This window comes from Bos grunniens, chromosome 8 (genome assembly GCF_055505025.1).
Source record: "Bos grunniens cultivar Pamir isolate PY7600 chromosome 8, Bosgru_T2T1.0, whole genome shotgun sequence".
In the NCBI taxonomy this organism is placed as follows: Eukaryota; Metazoa; Chordata; class Mammalia; order Artiodactyla; family Bovidae; genus Bos; species Bos grunniens.
Genome location: NC_141172.1, coordinates 106,098,210 through 106,116,231, shown reverse-complemented (window position 1 = coordinate 106,116,231; position 18,022 = coordinate 106,098,210). Strand labels below are relative to the sequence as shown.

The window sequence follows — 18,022 nt, the reverse complement described above, 5'->3', positions numbered from 1 at the left end:
GCAGCTTGATCAAACTAATATAGTAGAGAATTGTGGTTGCCTCTCCAGCTGACAATGACTGAGGAGTGACAGAAGCTGGAATAAATATTTTCCTTTTCCTGGGCTCTTATTCCTGGGACAAAAGGGAAAAAGAAAGAGGGGAGGAAGTAATCACAAAGCAGAAAGGAGATGGGATGGGAAGGGGAGAGAAGACTGGAGAGAGGTTTTTAGAGTGTCTGCGTATACTAGCAGCTCAGTAAAATGTTAGATGAATTGATTGGGAAATGGACAGTTGGATCTTGTCATGCATTACAGTTGTTGACTTTTGGCAACATTATAGCACTAGGTACAGATTCTCAAGCTGCAGCAAGAGGTGCTGAGGGTGACAGCTTCCACTTAGGTGATGAGTAATTATAGACCCTGCTAGCCTTTTATATGCTAGCAGAGACATTGTCACACACTACTTCATTAATATTTATAAGACTCCCTGTCCGTGATTATTCGCTGATGAGATGTGTAAGACTATGCCCATTTGATGGATGAGAAAACTGAGATTGCCCAAAGTCACAGGTAGCCTGAGTCGTAGACTCTGAGCCTGGAGCCCATGCTCTCCCTGTTTGCATGTTAAGACCGGTGAGACTGAGAGAACAGTTACCTTAGAGGAGAGCCCCACCCCTTGTCAGGCTCCTGTTTCTCCAGCTATCACCTACGTCACCTAGGAAACGTCTTCCCTGACAGATCCTCGTGGTGGTGGGAGTGCAGTGAAGTCCTCGGTGCCTCGTCAGTAGGGAGTGCCCTGTGCCGGGCAGCTCTGAAGTTGTGCAAACTCTTTTTCTTATCTCTAGTATCCCGTTTCCCAGACCGTACACTGAGAACAGTAACTCATGTCTTAAAAGACTGTGTTGAATGAAGTGAGATGACCCAGGCAGAATGCCAGGATAGCACCCAGCACATAACAGATGCTCAGTTCGTGGTGATTGTGACTACCTGTAGCCTCCCAAACCCTATGCAGATTAGGGAGTCCTCACCTTGGGAATCTCTTAGATAAAGCAAAGCCCAAGCTGATGTTTTTTTTTCTGGCTTGTCCCACCCCAGGCTGCTGGTGGGAGGTCCCTGAGGGCAGGAAGTCCAGCAGCCTTGGGAGGTGACAGCAGAGGTCTCAGAGACACCCTGGGGACCACCTACGGCCCCTCGGAAGGTGACGACATGGCTGGCCTGCCCAAGTGGTGCAAAGTGACAAATGAGGTTGTGAAGCAGCAACAACATCTGTGTCATCATTTCTGCACCGGGAGGTCAACTGGCTTCATAAACGGTGCTGCTGCCGGAGCGCTCTTTGTTTAGGAATTAATTAGGAGCAGCAGAGAACTGCTGCTCATGCAGATTTTGGTCTCTGGAAGTTATAAAAAAGCAGATGGGTTTTAAGCAAATGCGTTTTTCACCCTTTAACGTCGTGTGAAAGGGTACGTGTCAGAGCCGGGGCATCTGAGTAAGAGGCGTTGAAAGGAACACCTGAGCGCTTTTCCTCCTGGCGCACTTCTGTGTGCCCGTGTGCCTGGCCCCAGCCTGTCGGCTGCTGCAGTTTGTGCGTTGGTACTGCTTTGTTATTAGTAACAGCAGAGTCTGCGGAGTCTTTTTATGTGCCAGGAACCGTGCTGGCTGCTTTCCACACTCTTACTTTATCGAATCGCCATGAGAGTCCAGTGAGGAGGCTTTTGGTCACTGCCTGTTTGTTACCTGTGAGGCTCAGAGCAGCACGTGCTTTTGTTGGAAGTGATGGAGCTCAGGCTTTGACCCAGGGTCACAGAAGTCCAAGGTTGAAGCCGTGAGCTGCTGTGCTATAGTAGCACCCCTTCATTCTTCCTGAAATGCTCTGAGTATCCCTTTGTAACAGATATCTATTAATGTCTATTAAAAGCTGAGTGAGGAATTTTGAAGAGCAGATCCTGTAAAACACAGGAATTCTCACATGGAAGCCAATGAGGGCCATTTACATTTTCACGCATCAACTCTGTGTGGCTATAGATTTTAATTATCCTCAAAGAATATATTTTACCCTAGCAGTCATAATACTGTTAATGCTAACTAATATTTGTACAGTGCTTTGGCAGTTTCAAGACAATGTTCGCATATCTACTATCACATTTTATCTTCAAAACCATCCTCGGTATTTAGACTTTGATATTATAGCTGTTATTATTATTGTTAGCCCTGCTTGAGGCTCAGAAAGGTTCATTATATCGAAAACCACAGAGTACTCCATGATAAAGTCAAATCTCCTTTTACCAGCTATCTCAGAATCCCCTGGGGACAGTAGGAAGGTTAGGGATGCCTGTGGTGGCAAATAGGGAAAAACTCATGTCGGAGAAGCACGTGCAGTTATGGCCTATTAAAGGATCGAGGGGCCTTTAAATCTCTGCTTATAAGAGTTTCATTTTTAAAGGAGGAAAATCAATGCCCGGTGAAAGAAATTCACTCCTTCAAACTCACACAGTAAGTTAGTGTGACACTGAGGATAAAAGATGGACAAATTTGGATGTAAATCCCAAACTTTCGATCCCCTCTACTTATGACTTTGAGCAAGTTGATTTACTTGAGCCTGAGTTTTCTCTTCTGTGAAACAGAGAAAAAGGTGCTGCCAAACAGGAGAAGGGTTCCGTGAGATGACGTAAGGGAAACGGGTGATCCGATGCGTGCCCACAGAGCATGTGCCCACTGAGTGAGCGAGAGCCTCTCACATAGTGAATAAGAAGGAAGACACCCGGCTGGGGTCTAGACAGGTCTGAGTGAAACTCTGAGGTCCTCCACCATCAGCTTTGTGACCTTGCGTGGGTGCATGCTAAGTCACTTCAGTCATGCCAGACTCTCTGTGACTCAATGGACTGTAACCCGCCAAGCTTCTCTGTCCATGGGATTCTCCAGGCAAGGATACTGGAGTAGATTGTCACGCCCTCCTCCAGGGGATCTTCTTGACCCAGGGATTGAACCTGCGTCTCTTATGTCTCCTGCATTGGCAGGCGGGTTCTTTACCACTAGCACCAGCTGGGAAGCCCTCTATGACCTTGGAATCACTCAAGTCCTCTACACCTCAGTTTTCTTCTAGAAAAATGAGAATGAGGGTTATACATTACCATTTTGTTTACCATGTGAATTAAAACTAATTCATAACATGGCTCGGCCTGAGGCCTTTCCCACAGAGAACCTGAGCTCTCCTGGGTTCCGGTGCGTTCCCCTCTTCCCATTCCACAATTTTGTGTCTCAGCTCTGTGCTCTTCAAGCAAACACAGCAAGCCCAGGGCGCCTTCCCTGAAGCTCCACTGTTGCTGTGCTTCCTTTGGGCACTGGAGCTGGGAAGCAGTTTTGGATTGCAGCCATGTCTATAAAAATCTTCCCAACTCTGTGGAGGGATGTGTCCCCTCCATGCACAAAGCCAGAGGGAAAAGATAGCATTAAGTGTAATTAAATATGCACTCCTGCGTTCGGGAAATGCATTGGGGGGATTTGTCTTTAAAGTGTCATTCTTGTTGCAAAGACACCTGTTATGCTAATAGTGCTGCTTTCGTCTCCCCACTGGGGGCCTGGATGTTTTCTTAGCAGAGCTACTGTGCATACATCACACCCCATGCTGCACTCCGTGGTCTAGCATCTTTTGCTTTTTCTCAAGTGTAAGCACCTCGTATTCTTAATTTGGCCTCTGTAATGAAGCACACGGCTGGGAGCAGTGCTTAAGTGGGTCCCCTCATTGGAGAGCATACCTGATGAGGAAAGACTAGAAGAGGAACAAACATTTATTGAGCAGTTGCCACGCACTAGGCGCTGTGCTGAACGTACGACTGTGCCCTGCTACTTAATCTCACCACAGAGGCCCAGGGTAGGTATTTGTATTGTTACTTTACAGATAAAGAAACCAAATTCAGATAGGCTACAATTTAGTTATTCATGCAACTAATATTTCTTAAACAGCCTCTCACTATGTGTCATATACTGTGTCAGATGCCTGGGATTGTGTGATCTGATCTGTAGAGTTTATTAACAGCCCTATAAACAGAGGCCAAGTTGAGACTGAGTCCCCAAGGACATTCAGTGACTTTTCTAAGGTCATAGAATAGGAGCTGGAATTCAAACCCAGATGTCTTGGAGTCTTGTTTAGATTTCTTTGAAACGAGGAGGCCCGGAGCTGGTTCATTCACTTCTTCGACTTCTCTGGAGCATCTTATATGCGCAAGGCCCTGTAGCATTGCAGGCTGCTGTTCAGTTGCTCAGTCATGTCTGACTTTTTGTGACCCTATGGACTTCAGCACGCCAGGCTTCCCTGTCTTTCACCATCTCCTGGAATTTGCTCAAATTCATGTCCATTGAGTCGGTGATGCCATCCAACCATCTCATCCTCTGTCGTCCCCTTCTCCTCTTGCCCTCAATCTTTCCCAGCATCACAGTCATTTCCAGTGACTCAGCTCTTCGCATCACGTGGCCAAAGTATTGGAGCTTCAGCTTCAGCATCAGTCCCTCCAGGTTTCCATTATTGTTGGGTAGGGCTATTGAGAGGAATATTCAAGGAAGACGAGGTAGCACCATGTCAGGAAGATGGTAAGAATGCAGAGGAGAAAGGGGTCCCAGCTGCAGGGATCAAGGGAAACTTCCTGGGGAAAGGGAAAGTTCATGCAGGTCTTAAATTGTGTCATGGATTTGGACATCAGTCAATAATCGACAACTTCTGCCTCTTTGTCAAGATCTCTTTGCAGTAGCTGATATTAGCAAGACCTTGGGGTCAGGGATGTGTTCCACACTTACTTCCTCTCCCAGAGGTTATTAGATTCATAGCTTCCTATTCAGCACCAATTCACCTGATATTGACTAGTCTGTGGGGCTTCCCAGGTCGTGCAGTGGTAAAGAACCTGCCTGCCCATGCAGGAGACATAAGAAACATGGGTCCCAACCCTGGGTCAGGAAGATCCCCTGGAGGAGGGCATGTCAACCCACTCCAGTATTCTTGCCTGGGGAATCCCATGGACAGAGGAGCCTGGTGGGCTACAGTCCATAGGATCACAAAGAGTTGTACACGACTGAGCGTGCATACCTGACTATTCTGTCCCAGAATGAGGGCTGGGGACTGATCAAGCTAGGTGTGCAGACATGGCTTCTGTGAAAAGCTCATAGAACAGAGAAGAAAGGAAGTGTTTAAGTCCTTTGTAGTTATTTCAGGGAAGACTTGGCAGGGAAAGGTGAATATCAGTGTAGGAAAGAACCTTATTAGTGATTGAGTCTGGTACTTCTCAACATTTTACACCAGAAACTTTCATCTAAATGAAATGTTATGTGGATACCTGATATGTAACAGACAAAAGTGGATCTGCTTGGGCTGGAAATTTGGAGAAGTTAGTGGTGGGCGAGGGGGCACAGGATGTGTGTGGGACAGCCACACACCACCAAGGCCGTGCCCTGTGAGCGTGGCCTGAGTACAGCTCAATCACCCTGCACTCCCCATCCTGTCACAGAGGGAGCCAGCGCCCTGAAAGGGAAACTTACTCAAGGCTGGAGTCGGTGAGCAGGGGGGCACCAGGCACACGGTCTCTAGTATCCTATCCTACCCCATGGCTTTTCTACAATACCACTGAGAGATGGGGTTGGTTATTTTTTTTCCCTGGGTTTTGTTTGCTTTGGTGGTTTTCAACTTGTATTTGGAAATAATTGTAGATTTGCAGAAGAGCTGCAAAGAACACACACATAATTTCCATACACCTTTAAGCCAGTTTCCCCTAATCTTTTGTGACAATGGCATGTTTGTGAAAACCGGCAAGTTTAACGTTGATGCAACACGGTTTACTGAGTACTTATTCCTGTTTCGCCAGTTTTCCCACTGATGCCCTTGGTCTGCTTCAGGACCCAAGGCCTGGTCCCCTGTTGCCTTTAGTTATCCTGTCTCCCTAGTCGTCTTCTCCTCAGCCTTTCTTGTTTATCGTCATCTTGGACCCTCTGAAGAGTACTGGGTCGGGGATTTTACAGGATGTTCCTGTATTTGGATCTGTCTGATGCTTTCTCATTGTTAGACTGAAATTATAGACTGGGGGAACGCTACAGCGACCAAGTGTTCTTCTTCTCACTTCACATCAGCAGGTATGTGACATCAACAGAGTTTATACCTGATGGTGTTAACCTTGAACACTTCTGTGAGAGGGTGTCTGCCAAGTTTCTGCGCTCTAAAGTTTATATCTTTCTTTTGCCATACTGTTATTAGAAGCAAGTTTGCTAACAGCACATGCAAGGAGAGAGGGGCCAAGAGCCACCTGCTGGAGAGAGAGGTGTCAAAGAATGTGTGGGTATTTGTTAGAACCACTGCCATAATTAATCGCTATTTGGGAGAGATACTTGGCGACTCTGGAAATATCCTGTTTCTTCATGAAGTTTCCTCCACTGATTTTATCGTTCATCAGCGGGTCTTGCCTGCAGTGGTTTATTACTGCAATGGAGAAAAGGAATTGTGAAGCAAAATAAAAACAAAAATATAAAGGGAGAAAAGGGAGACAAGAAAGGAAGAAGGAAAAGGGTGTACACTTGTTAACAGTGACCTCTTTTCTAGGTGGGAGACTTGAGTCAGGGCAGGGGTCATGGAGAAAGGAGCTGTGGTGTCCTCACTGGCCTTGTGACTTCTCTCAACACGGGGCAATCTAATTGGCATTGCCATGGTGCTGCCAGTAACCACCACTCTGAGGCTGAGGGAGGCTCTTTTAACTCTGCTAGGAAAAGGTCAGCATGGAGCAATGTGATAACACCTAACTTGCCTAATACTTTCTCCAGATTTCATCTTAAAATGCACCTACTGGAGGAAGCAGGCAGCCAGGTAATGTCTGTGCTTTTGTTCATATATTTGTGCTATATGTATGTTATAATGCTGTATGCGTGTTTTTTTTTTTCCTTTCTGTATATACTTACTACTGGGTCCCCTGGAATTTATGGAGGAAGGGAGTTACCAAGCCTTCCTTTGCCTGTATCGTAGCTTTGAGCAGTCATAGAGCAGCTTGAATCCTTGGCAAGATTCCATAAGATCTAGATTGATAAAATACAGCTGACTCAAAGCTCGGGGAGGGGAAATGCTGGAATGTGAATAAGCTGCCCGTGCCTGGCACATCTGGGCGTATCTGATGTGGGTCACTGGGAGTTAAACATGCCAGTTCATCTTGTTTATCCCCTGGAGCAGATCTCATGGAGGAGGTGACCTTTGAGATGATCCTTGAAGGGTTGAGAGTGGCAAGAATTCTTCCAAACAGAAAGTAGCTTGCAAGAGCCTAAGGACATTAGGAAATTTCCTACCCATGAAAATATTGGGGGACTTCTTACTCATTTTGCTTAGGATTATCTCTGATTAGGAGGAGCTGTTGGGTAAGGATGTGGCTTACTTGCATCAGTAGAATGATGAAGCACTTAAATGTTTTCTCTGTATCTTAAACATCTTGGAATAGCAACACAGTATTAATGATTGTTTCTTAATTGATTAGTGGATTGGTTCGTCTGCTGGTCGGTAGCTTTAGGCTCATTCCGAGACTCTGCCTCATTACCGTTCGAACTTTGTAGCAGGCCCGGTTGGTGTCCAGCTCAGATGCCCTCAGCACTAACCCTTCTGTGCGTGCTGGCTTGACTTCCAGTGCCAGCACTTGCACTTCTGGCTGGAGGCTCTCTGGCAGCTTAGGAATGCTCTGCCCAGGCTGGAGGCAGGCTAGAACGCCAGGGAGTCCTCAGCTCTTCAGCGGCAGCCCTTACTTGATGATTGTTAGAGGGTGGTTAGTACATTCCCCCTGGCCCTGCCACCCCAGTGGGACAGACCTCCTGTGGTCCAGTGTGGTAGCAGTTCTAACATTTTCAGCACCACTGGAAGATAATTTTTTCCAAAGACCAGGGCAGGTAGGCGGGATGGTTTCGGGATGGTTTCAGGATGTTTCAAGGGCATTATATTCATGGTGCACTTTATTTCTATTGTTATTGCATCAGCTCCACCTCAGATCATTAGGCATTAGATCCCAAAGGTTGGGGACCCCTGCACGATGGTATCTGACTTCATCAGCCATCCTTTATTGCCCCTCTTCCCTTCCCCCTTTGATTTCCTCGCTTCCCCACCAGCATTTCCTGGAATCAGTTTTCAAATAACCATGTACACTCAAATCCTTTTCTGAATTTCTTCTGGAGAAAGACAAATTGGGCTTCCTTTGTGGCCCAGAAGAGGAAAAAAAAAAATATGACCTTGACTTTCAGTAGTTATGAAACAGATCTGCTGGTTGAGACAGAGCCAAACACTCACTCTCTGTCACATTCCTTTCTTGTAAGGGGGAGAGATTGGCTCAGGGGTTCCAAACCCTGCCTGAAGTTTTTGTTCGGAGGTTTCCACTTCCAGACACCTTCATTTCCCCCCTGTGTTTATGATTTGCAGGAATGTATTTAATTTTCCTTAAGGAGATTTATATGCTTCCTGCCTACTAGGTCCCAGTTTGAAAACAAACTCTTCAAGTCCAGCTCTCCCAGGGGTAGGGAGTTTGGATATCCTGTCTTCTAGGAGTGCTTGCCTTTGACTTGCATGTGCGCCAGGAGTATAGGGAAGGGCAGCTGGACTTCCTCTTCTCCCTCCTCCTCTGTCTCTGCCTCTCTCCCGGCACTGACTTTTCTGTTTGCACACACGGAAGAAGACAATCCTGAGCTTGAAAGCTCTGACCTATTTTTTTTTTTTTTTAATGATTGAATGTAATAATAGGTACCGTTTTCTAAGAGCTTAGTACATGCCAGGCAGGATGCCAAGCACTTTCCATACATTATCTTGTTTATTTCTACAGTGGCCCTATGGGGAAGGCACTATTATTATTTTATCACGAGGAAGCTAAGATTGGGGGACATTATGGAGTCGTTCAAGGTCATGTAACTATTAGTGGTGGAACCAGGACTTGAGTCCAGGCTCATCCGAGTTGAACCCCTGTGTTTTGCTCATTCCGTGGTGTTCTCCATGATGAACTATGATAGGTATAAGTTGGAAGACCTCTGTATGCTTCAGAACACTATTTGTCAGAACTGAGTAGGGACTTCCCTGGTGATCCAGGCATTAGGACTTTGGTTTCCAGGGCTGGGGGTGTGGGTTCAATCCCTGGTTGGGAAGCTAAGATCCCACATGCATTGCAGCCAAAAGAAAAGAAAAACATAACATAGAAATAATATTGCAACACATTCAATAAAGACTTAAAAAAAAAACATATCAAAAAAAAAAAAAACTGTAAATGTACTGGCCGGGGGCGGGGGTGGGGCACGGAGAACTGACTCAGGAGCACCTTGGGCAAACACAGGTGGGTTTTATTGGACAATAAGCTGAGTGAAGTGTAAGTAGCAGTGTTTAATAACAACAGCAAAAGGTTTTTGTTTTTGTTTTTTTTCAATTTAGATTTCACCACTATACGGTCTCACCTAAAACAGGGATATGCCGATCTGCTGAGTCATTTCTTGGCATATTGTCTGTCGTTGTGGTATTATCTTTTTTTCAAAAAAAGAAAAACATAATCAGAATCGAGTGTGTCCAGGGAAGATTAACCACAGGGTAGTGAAAGCGTGCAAAACCACGTTATCACAGTTCTGAGGATGACTGGGAGGATTTAACCTGGAGAAGAGAAGACTTGGGAATCTCGGGGGAGGGGGTTACTATTTTAAATCCTGAATGTCTCTGGAGGGGAGGAGGGAGTTAAATTTGTCCCGTGTGGCCTTCAGACATAGGAACAGTGGGGAGAAGTCCCATGGCAGCCGATCCCAGCTCTATTTTAGAAAGACACAATAGCAAAAGTATCCAGAATTGGAATAGGATATTTCAAGAGGTGGTATTCACTCCACCGTGCCTGTGTTAAGAAGTTTTTTTTTTTTTTTTTTTTTTTCCCCAAGTGATATAAATCCAACTCAAACTGGCTAAAGGATAAATAAGGTCTTTGCTTCCTCAAGGAACTGAAGTATCTGAAGTTGCCTTTAGCTTAGAGATGGTGAGATCTAATGTCAGGAATATGTCTCTGTCCCTTCACTCTGGTTTCCTCTGGGTAGGCTTCAGTTCTTGGACAGACTCTCCCCAGGTCATGGTAAGATCATTTTGTACTTTAGAAATGGGCTTCCCAGGTGGAGCTAGTGGTAAAGAACCCACCTGCCAATGCAGGAGACATAAGAGACATGGGCTCAATCCCTGGGTCAGGAAGATCCCCTGGAGGAGGGCATGGCAGCCCACTCCAGTATTCCTGGGGCTTCCCTGGTGGCTCAGATAGTAAAGAATCTGCCTGCAATGCAGGAGACCCAGGTTTGACCTTTTCGTCGGGAAGGTCCCCTGGAGAAGGGCTTGGCAACCCACTCCAGTATTCTGGTCTGGGAAACCCCATGGACAAGGGAGCCTTGTGGGCTACAGTTCATGGGATCACAAAGATTCAGGCACAACTGAGCGACTAACACTTTAGCACAGCCAGGAAGGAGAGAGAGTGCTTCTTATTTTTAAGTTAAGTGGCTGGACAAACTATCATCTGCTCATATGTGTATCCTTACGTTAGTTTTCTGTTGATGCTGTAAAAAAATTATAAACTTAGTGGCTTAGAATAATACACTTTGATTATCTTATAGTTCTGTAGTTCATAAATTCAAAACGGTTCTCACTGGGTTACAATCACACTATTGGTGGAAGATCTACGTTCCTTCTGAAGGTTCTGTGGGAGACCTTGTTTCTTCTCCCTTACCAGCTTGTAGAGGCTGCCCACGCTCTTTGACTTGTGGCCCCCTTCTTTCATCTGCAAAGCCAACACAAATGAGTCGAGTTTTTCTCACACTATATCACACTGACTTCCTCCTCTTCCCTCTCCCATTTTATAAGGACTATATTGGACCTGTTTATATAATCAAAGAAAGTGAAAGTGTTAAGTCTCTCAGTTGTGCCCAACTCTTTGTTGGACTGTAGCCTGCCAGGCTCCTCTGTCCATGGGATTCTCCAGGCAAGAACACTGGAGTGTTGCTGTTTCCTTCTCCAGGGGATCTTCCTGGCCCAGGGATCGAATCTGCATCTCTTGTGTCTTCTGCTTTGCAGGCAGATTCTTTATCCACTGAGTCATAGGAGAAGCCAAAGAAAATCTGCCTATTAAAAAGTCGGTTGTCTGGCAACCTTAACTCTATCTACAACCTTAATTCTCCTTTGCCATGTAGCCTAACATATTCACAGGTTACAGGAATAAAAATGTAGGCCTATTGAGGACATTACTCTGCCCACCACAAGCCCTGAACAAGTTACTGTGATGCTCCAACTAGTCGGTCAGGTAGCCACCCCTGGACTTAGACTGAGGTGAGCCAGAGCCAGACCATGTAGACTGAGAGTGTTGAAGGGGTATCAATCATGTAGTATCTCAAGGGAAAACCAGGTCCTTGTTACAAAAGAACAAAGTTTTTTTTTTTTTTTTCTATTCTGATATTTGAAGACCATATCCAATGGCTATGCTTAGCAACAGGGAAAGGAGCTAGCTGATTTCACTCAGTGTATAAGAATTCTATTTTCAACTCCTAGACAAGGCCCTGGGGATTCCTAAGCCCAGACTTACTCTCTTGTTTTTTTAGTTTCCTGGTTCCTAGAGGATGGAGTCAGTAGCGGGAGTCATGGATGACATTTTAAGAGAAATGGTGTGCTATTAATTAATTTTTTCATACTTTAGAGTACCATATAGTCAAGTAGGAGGCTTGACCACCAGGATAACTCTGATCATATATATATTTTTTAAGGAATGAAAAATACTGTCTTCTTCACCTGAGAAGGATATTTTTAAGGACATATCCTAAAAGGTTCCATGCAAGTCTTCAGCAAAATTATGACAACATTCTCTAGCAGAACAACAAAAGCCATTCTTTCCAAACATTGCCTTAAGAAAAGCAAAAAGTGTGGGTCTTCCCACAACTGAACCTTCTCCCCTCCTTGCCTGCTGCTAGCTGAAATTGAACGGGACCATGAAATCCTAACCAATTTCACTCTACCACAGGTGCCTTGAGTGATACATTTCCAGTCAGATGCACGCTTTAGGGCTAAGGTGGTGGAACACATAGAAAGCATAGGTAAGAATGAGGACAGAATCTGCCAAGGTCTTTTGGGGGGAATAGTTCAGTTCAGTCGCTCAGTCGTGTCCGACTCTTTGCGACCCCATGAATCGCAGCACGCCAGACCTCCCTGTCCATCACCAACTCCCGGAGTTCACTCAGACTCACGTCCATCGAGTCAGTGATGCCATCCAGCCATCTCATCCTCTGTCGTCCCCTTCTCCTCCTGCCCCCAATCCCTCCCAGCATCAGAGTCTTTTCCAATGAGTCAACTCTTCGCATGAGGTGGCCAAAGGACTGGAGTTTCAGCTTCAGCATCATTCCCTCCAAAGAAATCCCAGGGCTGATCTCCTTCAGAATGGACTGGTTGGAACTCCTTGCAGTCCAAGGGACTCTTAAGAGTCTTCTCCAACACCACAGTTCGAATAATGTGGTATTAAATGTTTTTCTGACTTTTGAATCCACAATGTTTAAGCAGGCAACTTGGCTGGGTCATTTATTAGGGAAACCTTTGGTGATGTAGACAATTCAGACTTAGCTAGGAAAGTGGAGTCGCGTCCTGCATATGTACCACATGAACTTTTGAGGATCTGCAAAGTCTTTTAGGCCAAGTCAAACTGAGCAGATCAGCTGCCTCAGCAATGCCCACAGCACGGCTACTAGACAGGGTGCTGACCTGGGTACTGAACAAGCATGTATCCAAATTACCGTTGGCCTGATTTCTGCGGGACACAGCCTCAACTTGTCTTAGTTTCTATTTGTGACTGAAAGCCCACCTCTAATTATGCTTCCATTGAGTGAGTGAGAAAGCCCAGGGTTCTTTATTTTCCGCTGTAAAGGTGATACTTTCATCACTAGTCTGTAAGCTTTATAAAAGCAGAGACTTGGTTATGTTCACTGTTCTGTCTGTAGGGTCTCAAATACCATCTCACTCATACTAAACAGTTGCTGAGAGGAAAATCACATTGTCCTCATGCTTCCACTCACTCACTGGAGTGATACTACCTACATATGGACGTGCACACATACACACTCGCACACACACAATGAGAAGAGCTACAGAGTACTTCTGTAGCACACAATGTGTGGAATCCAGAATGAAGGAAATACTTTCAAATTCAGTCTTCCTAGTCAATGTAAGCTATGTGTTATTTGCACCAGTATCTGTAACTCCATGTCTGGAAGGCACAAGATAGGTATGCGGTATTTTTGTTGAACTGAGCAAGGTTAATTTCACAGACTGAAAACTGAAGTTCAGAGACAAATGAATGGCCCAAGGTCATACAGAAAATTAATGATGAAGATTAGTGACATTTCCCCTGCCTCCTCCTACGCAGTGCACTTATCCAGACCTTTCTATTCCCCCATTTTGGTGACTAAATTTAAAGACCAACTGAAGAAATCACAATTTCTGATCTTTAATTCTTCTAAAGAATATTCATGTTTTCCTGACACCATGTATGGTATGGACCACTGTCATTCTCTCATTCATATATATATGTATATATAACATATGTTACGAGAAAGTGGGTTATGAAACTCAAACCACATTGTTTCAGCTCTTGCCTCAATTTTGGCGTTTATTTACTAGGAAGTGGACTGGAATGATGAGGTTTGCATCTAAAGATGGGTCCTCAGAAGACGAGTGGGGATTCCCTTAATTATATTAACCCTCTCACCCTCTGTTCACATGAGAGCTGCTCAGAGGAGCTTAAGACCCAGTGCATGGAGCTGTGGGTAGGGCAGGACCATTGGCCTCTCTTTGCTCTGCATTCACGTATCCTGCTGAAGGGGAAGATAGCTTTGGAGCTGCAACATGGTCCTCAGAGATAAAGTTGGGCCATGCCTAATCCCTTCACCCAAAGCCACAAGAATTCCAAAATCATATCTTGGGGGAAATGGAAAGTGTGCGGGTGCAAAGGAAAGCATCCTTTATGAGTAGCCACACGAATATCTGCATCGGAGCCAGTTTTATTATTTTTCTCATCTTACATCTGAGAAAACAGGGGATTGGAAACTTGAACTGTCTCATCCAGGGGACTTCCCTAGTGGCCCCGTGGTTAAGACTTAAACTTCCAGTGTTTAGGTTCAGTCTCGGGTTGGGCAGCTAAGATCCCACCTGCCTCATGGCCAAAAAACCAAGATATAAAAACAGAAGCAATACTGTAATAAATTCAATAAAGCCTTCAAAAAGTGGTCCACATAAAAAAAGAATCTTCAAAAAAAAGAGATATCCAAAGTTACCCCTTCATTCATTCATCAATTCTACTTTTTTTTTTTTTTTTTGAGCTGTCTACTCTGGGCAAAAGGTGAAATAGACACGCCCTGCCCCTCAAGGCTGTGCTAGTTAGGCATGTGCCTTTTTCTGTGGCCGATGTCCTCTGGATGAAAGAAGGGTAGATAGAGGTGAGGCAGAGAACAAAGAGAGCAAATAAAGGCATTCCGGGCAGAGGGCACAGCACAGGCAGACACACAGAGGCTCCGAGGTGCGAGGGCACGGCACTTTTTCAGGAGTGGAAGTGAGTTGCTGTGACTGAGGCCCAGGTTGCCTGGGGAAGCGTGGTGGGGGGTGAGACTAGAACAGTCTGATGGCAGGGACTTGAGTTCTGTCCTGCAGGCTATGGAGAAACAGCAGGTCTTCATAAGCAAGCGCAGAATAGACTTTAGAAACGAGAGTACAAAGCGATGGAGCGGGGGTGTCCCCTTGGGGCTCTGCGTGGCCCTGTGTGCGTTCTTGCCGCCTCCCCTGCTGGAAGCCATGGTGCAGACAATGGCCAGGCAGGTGCTTCCAAATGAGCAAGAAAAGGCAACAAACGAGTAACCCAGTTTGAGTCCCAAGCTGAGCTGTTGAGAGCCTGAGCTGTGTGGTAACTGTTTGCAACATTAAATTGAAATTGGGTCTGATTGGCTGGAAAGCACTTGGCCTACATTAATGCCCAGGGAGACTCTCCGAGTCTGATTAAGCTGCAGATTCTGCTGGGCCCTTTCCTGGTGATCCATCATTATTCATGTCAGCACCAGGCCCGTCAGCCTCCCTCTCCCACCAAAATTAATGAGTTGAACTCCCTGCCCCACACGTTTGACGGGATGTGAGTCTCTAAGTCAGCACAAGGCATGGAGATGGACCATACCTGCTCCTCATTTCTCTCCTCCAAAGAAGAGTCCGGGCTGCTGCCTCTTCTTCCCTTCACCTTCTTTATCTGCTGAGCTGGCATCCTGAATGGTGACAAGGGAACCCAGGAGTAAGGCAACAGGAGTACCTGGAACCTAAGACAGAAATAGTCCTTGGAGATGCAGTTCAACTGTATCCCCACTGCTTAGCTGGGGAGACTGAGGGTGAGTCTCACACTGAGGACTCAAACACATCTCTCCTCTTCTTTGACCTTGTTGCTCTCTTGTATCTTGACTCCTCCGCTGTCTGCTATTTTGCTCCTCATCCCTCCTGTTTTCTGAGCTGTGTTTCTTTTCCTGGTTTGCCAGGGGAACCGCAGTTCAGCATCTCTATTTTCCCTCTGTGTCCTCTGACATCAAAGTCAACTTCTCTGTGACAGCTGCTGCCATAGGGAGAAAAATGAGAAAAAAAAGATGCTAAATTGTATTTCTAGCCTAGAAAGAAACTTGGGGGTCACCTTCAGTTCTGTCTACAGCATCCCTGTCAACTGACCTTCAAGCTTCAGCTTGTATGGCTCTAATGCCAGGGAGCTCACTACTTCCCAAGGTGATCTTTCTATTTTGGGACCGTGTCGCCCATTTAGAAAGACATCTTTATGTTGACCTAAAATTTGTGCTCATTTTCCACTCTTTGGTCATAGTTCTGCCATCTCTAATGGTAAAGCATGAGTCTATTTTTTTCTTCCACGTGGGAGTTCTTTGGATCCTTTGAGCTGATTCTCATGCTTTCATGCCCTTAAAGTCCATGGTTCATTTCCAAACTCCTGTGTTTGCCTCATTAGTAAGCTATTCAATCCATTTAATGAGTCAGGACCAGCATTGCCTACAACAAAATAGAATGGAATAGAATGAGAATACAGTGGAGAAGATCAGAATTGATTGTAGAAAGTAAGGACCAGTCTTGCTTCTGAAATGTTGTTGTTGTGTGTGTATGTGTGAGTGAGAATATGTTGAGTGGGTCCCTTTGAAAACTGTTTTATTCCGTGTGTTGGCTATTGTGAGTAATACTGCAATGAGCAGAGGAGTACAGATACATCTTCAAGAAAGTGATTTCATTTCCTTCAGATGTATACTTAGAAGTGGGATTGCTGTATTCTATGGTAGTTCTATTTGTAATTTTTTGAGTAATTTCCATGCTGCTTTCCATAATAGCTGTACCAATTTTCATTCCCACCAACAATATATAGGGGTTCTTAAATCTACACAATATTGCTTCTCAATTATATCTCAGTAAAGCTGGAGAAAAATGTTTTTCTTACCATGAGTAGTGCTATAAAAACATGGCAAGGAATATTGCTCAAAATCTTCCCATTTTTTAGGCTACACTTTTCTCGAATTGCATATCATTCCATCTTTGTAACTGAGTATATTTCAAAAATTACTTTTATCTCTCTGAAGCACAGTCTCTCCATCTCTAAAATGCAGAGCAAGTGGTATGCATCTTTCTGCTCATCCTTTTTGTGAGGATTAAATATGCTGTTGAATGTGAAGCTAACTTAGAAAGTGAGAGGGTCTAAGGCATAGCAGTAGTGACGGGATAGTAGTATTCATGTGAGAAAGAATTAAATGATCCATTTCTCTTATTCATTCTTTTCCCTCTGTCCCCATTTTCCTTTTATTCTGTCTCCTTTTTAATGCCAGTTTAACACAGTCTTGATTTCTCATCATTGTTTCTTTAATCAAGATACGTCATGATATGGTGAGATGAACTTTGTGAACACACAGACCCAAGTTCCAACCCAGCTTTTTGCACGGTTTTATGATCTTGACAAGTCTTCTAACCTCTCTAAGCCTCAGATGCTTTGCTCTTGAGGTGGGAATCTCAGCCTATAAAAATGATGAGGTTTCACGATTGAATGAGTTATCCATCAAGCATAACACATCGTAGAACTCTGTAAATAACAGGTCCCTTTCTCCTGTCCCACTATTCCCAAATCCCCACCCTCAGAAAGACTCCTATTCTCATAGGTTAAAGTCAGTCTTGTCACTCAGAATTGGGCTGAGTGCAGGTCCACTAACAGGGAAGGGAGATGTACATGAATCTCTCCAGGAGGTTTCTTGGTGATGAAGTTGCTCTCTAATAACCTTCAGGAAATAGTGGTGTTTTTGAGGCTGGTGCCAGAAGCAGATGCCTCAGGATTCTAGCAATCAATGTTTGCGCTGCCCTACGTTGGCAGCAGCCTCTGCAGAAGGAAAGAAGATTGGGTTCCCTGGAAGACAGGGGAAGAGGAAGCACCCAGCTGCAACAGGAGTCCTGGGTGAGCCTACATGAAGCCCTGAGTGTTGATACCCATCGCCACATAGAGAAAATGAGCGTCTCTGGCTATCTACCTCACAGGTCAGATGTAAGCATCAGATGAAACCAAGAAAGTGAGAGGGTGGCTTTTAGTGATCCAAGTGGGAGAATTTTATTTCTGTGGACATAAATTTAATTCAGACCAAATATGTGTTTTTTTCCCCTGGAGAGATGGCCATCTTTGGACTATGTGCTTCTGAAGAAGTAATTTGTTGCTGCCGTGAGCCGTGCCCTTCCCACATCAAGGCTGAAGCTTAATCTCTGCCAGAGGCCTGTCAACCCTGCCCTTCAGCCTGGGACTTGCCCCTGAGGCCCCCACCAGCCACAGCCCAGCAGCCTGGCTTTTTCCCTCCCCCTGCTCGGTGCAGCTTCCAAGCGCCACTGAAATTCTCTCTCTCTCTCTCATGCGGTCTGTACTCCAGCCAAATTTGGCTTCTCCATGTTCTCCCAACACACCTTGTAGCTCCAGCCTTCTTCCTGTATTTTGCTCACACTAGTCTCTTTTTTTGAGAGGCA

At 45.2% G+C, this 18,022-nt stretch overlaps 1 protein-coding gene across 12 annotated transcripts in view; it reads left to right on the top strand.

The window, feature by feature from the left end:
• Window positions 1–18,022, top strand: part of ASTN2 (astrotactin 2) — a 1,042,634-nt gene that overhangs the window by 167,389 nt on the left and 857,223 nt on the right. Inside the window, exon 1 of one of the 12 annotated variants that reach the window (XM_086413916.1) lies at window positions 6,683–6,814. The exons of 10 other annotated variants lie outside the window; for them this stretch is intronic. In XM_086413916.1, the coding sequence (XP_086270042.1) occupies window positions 6,785–6,814 (30 nt within the window). In that variant the 5' untranslated portion in view covers window positions 6,683–6,784. Of the gene's footprint in view, window positions 1–6,682; window positions 6,815–18,022 lie in introns of those variants that run through there. One more of the 12 variants, XM_086413917.1, reaches the window with a different exon arrangement.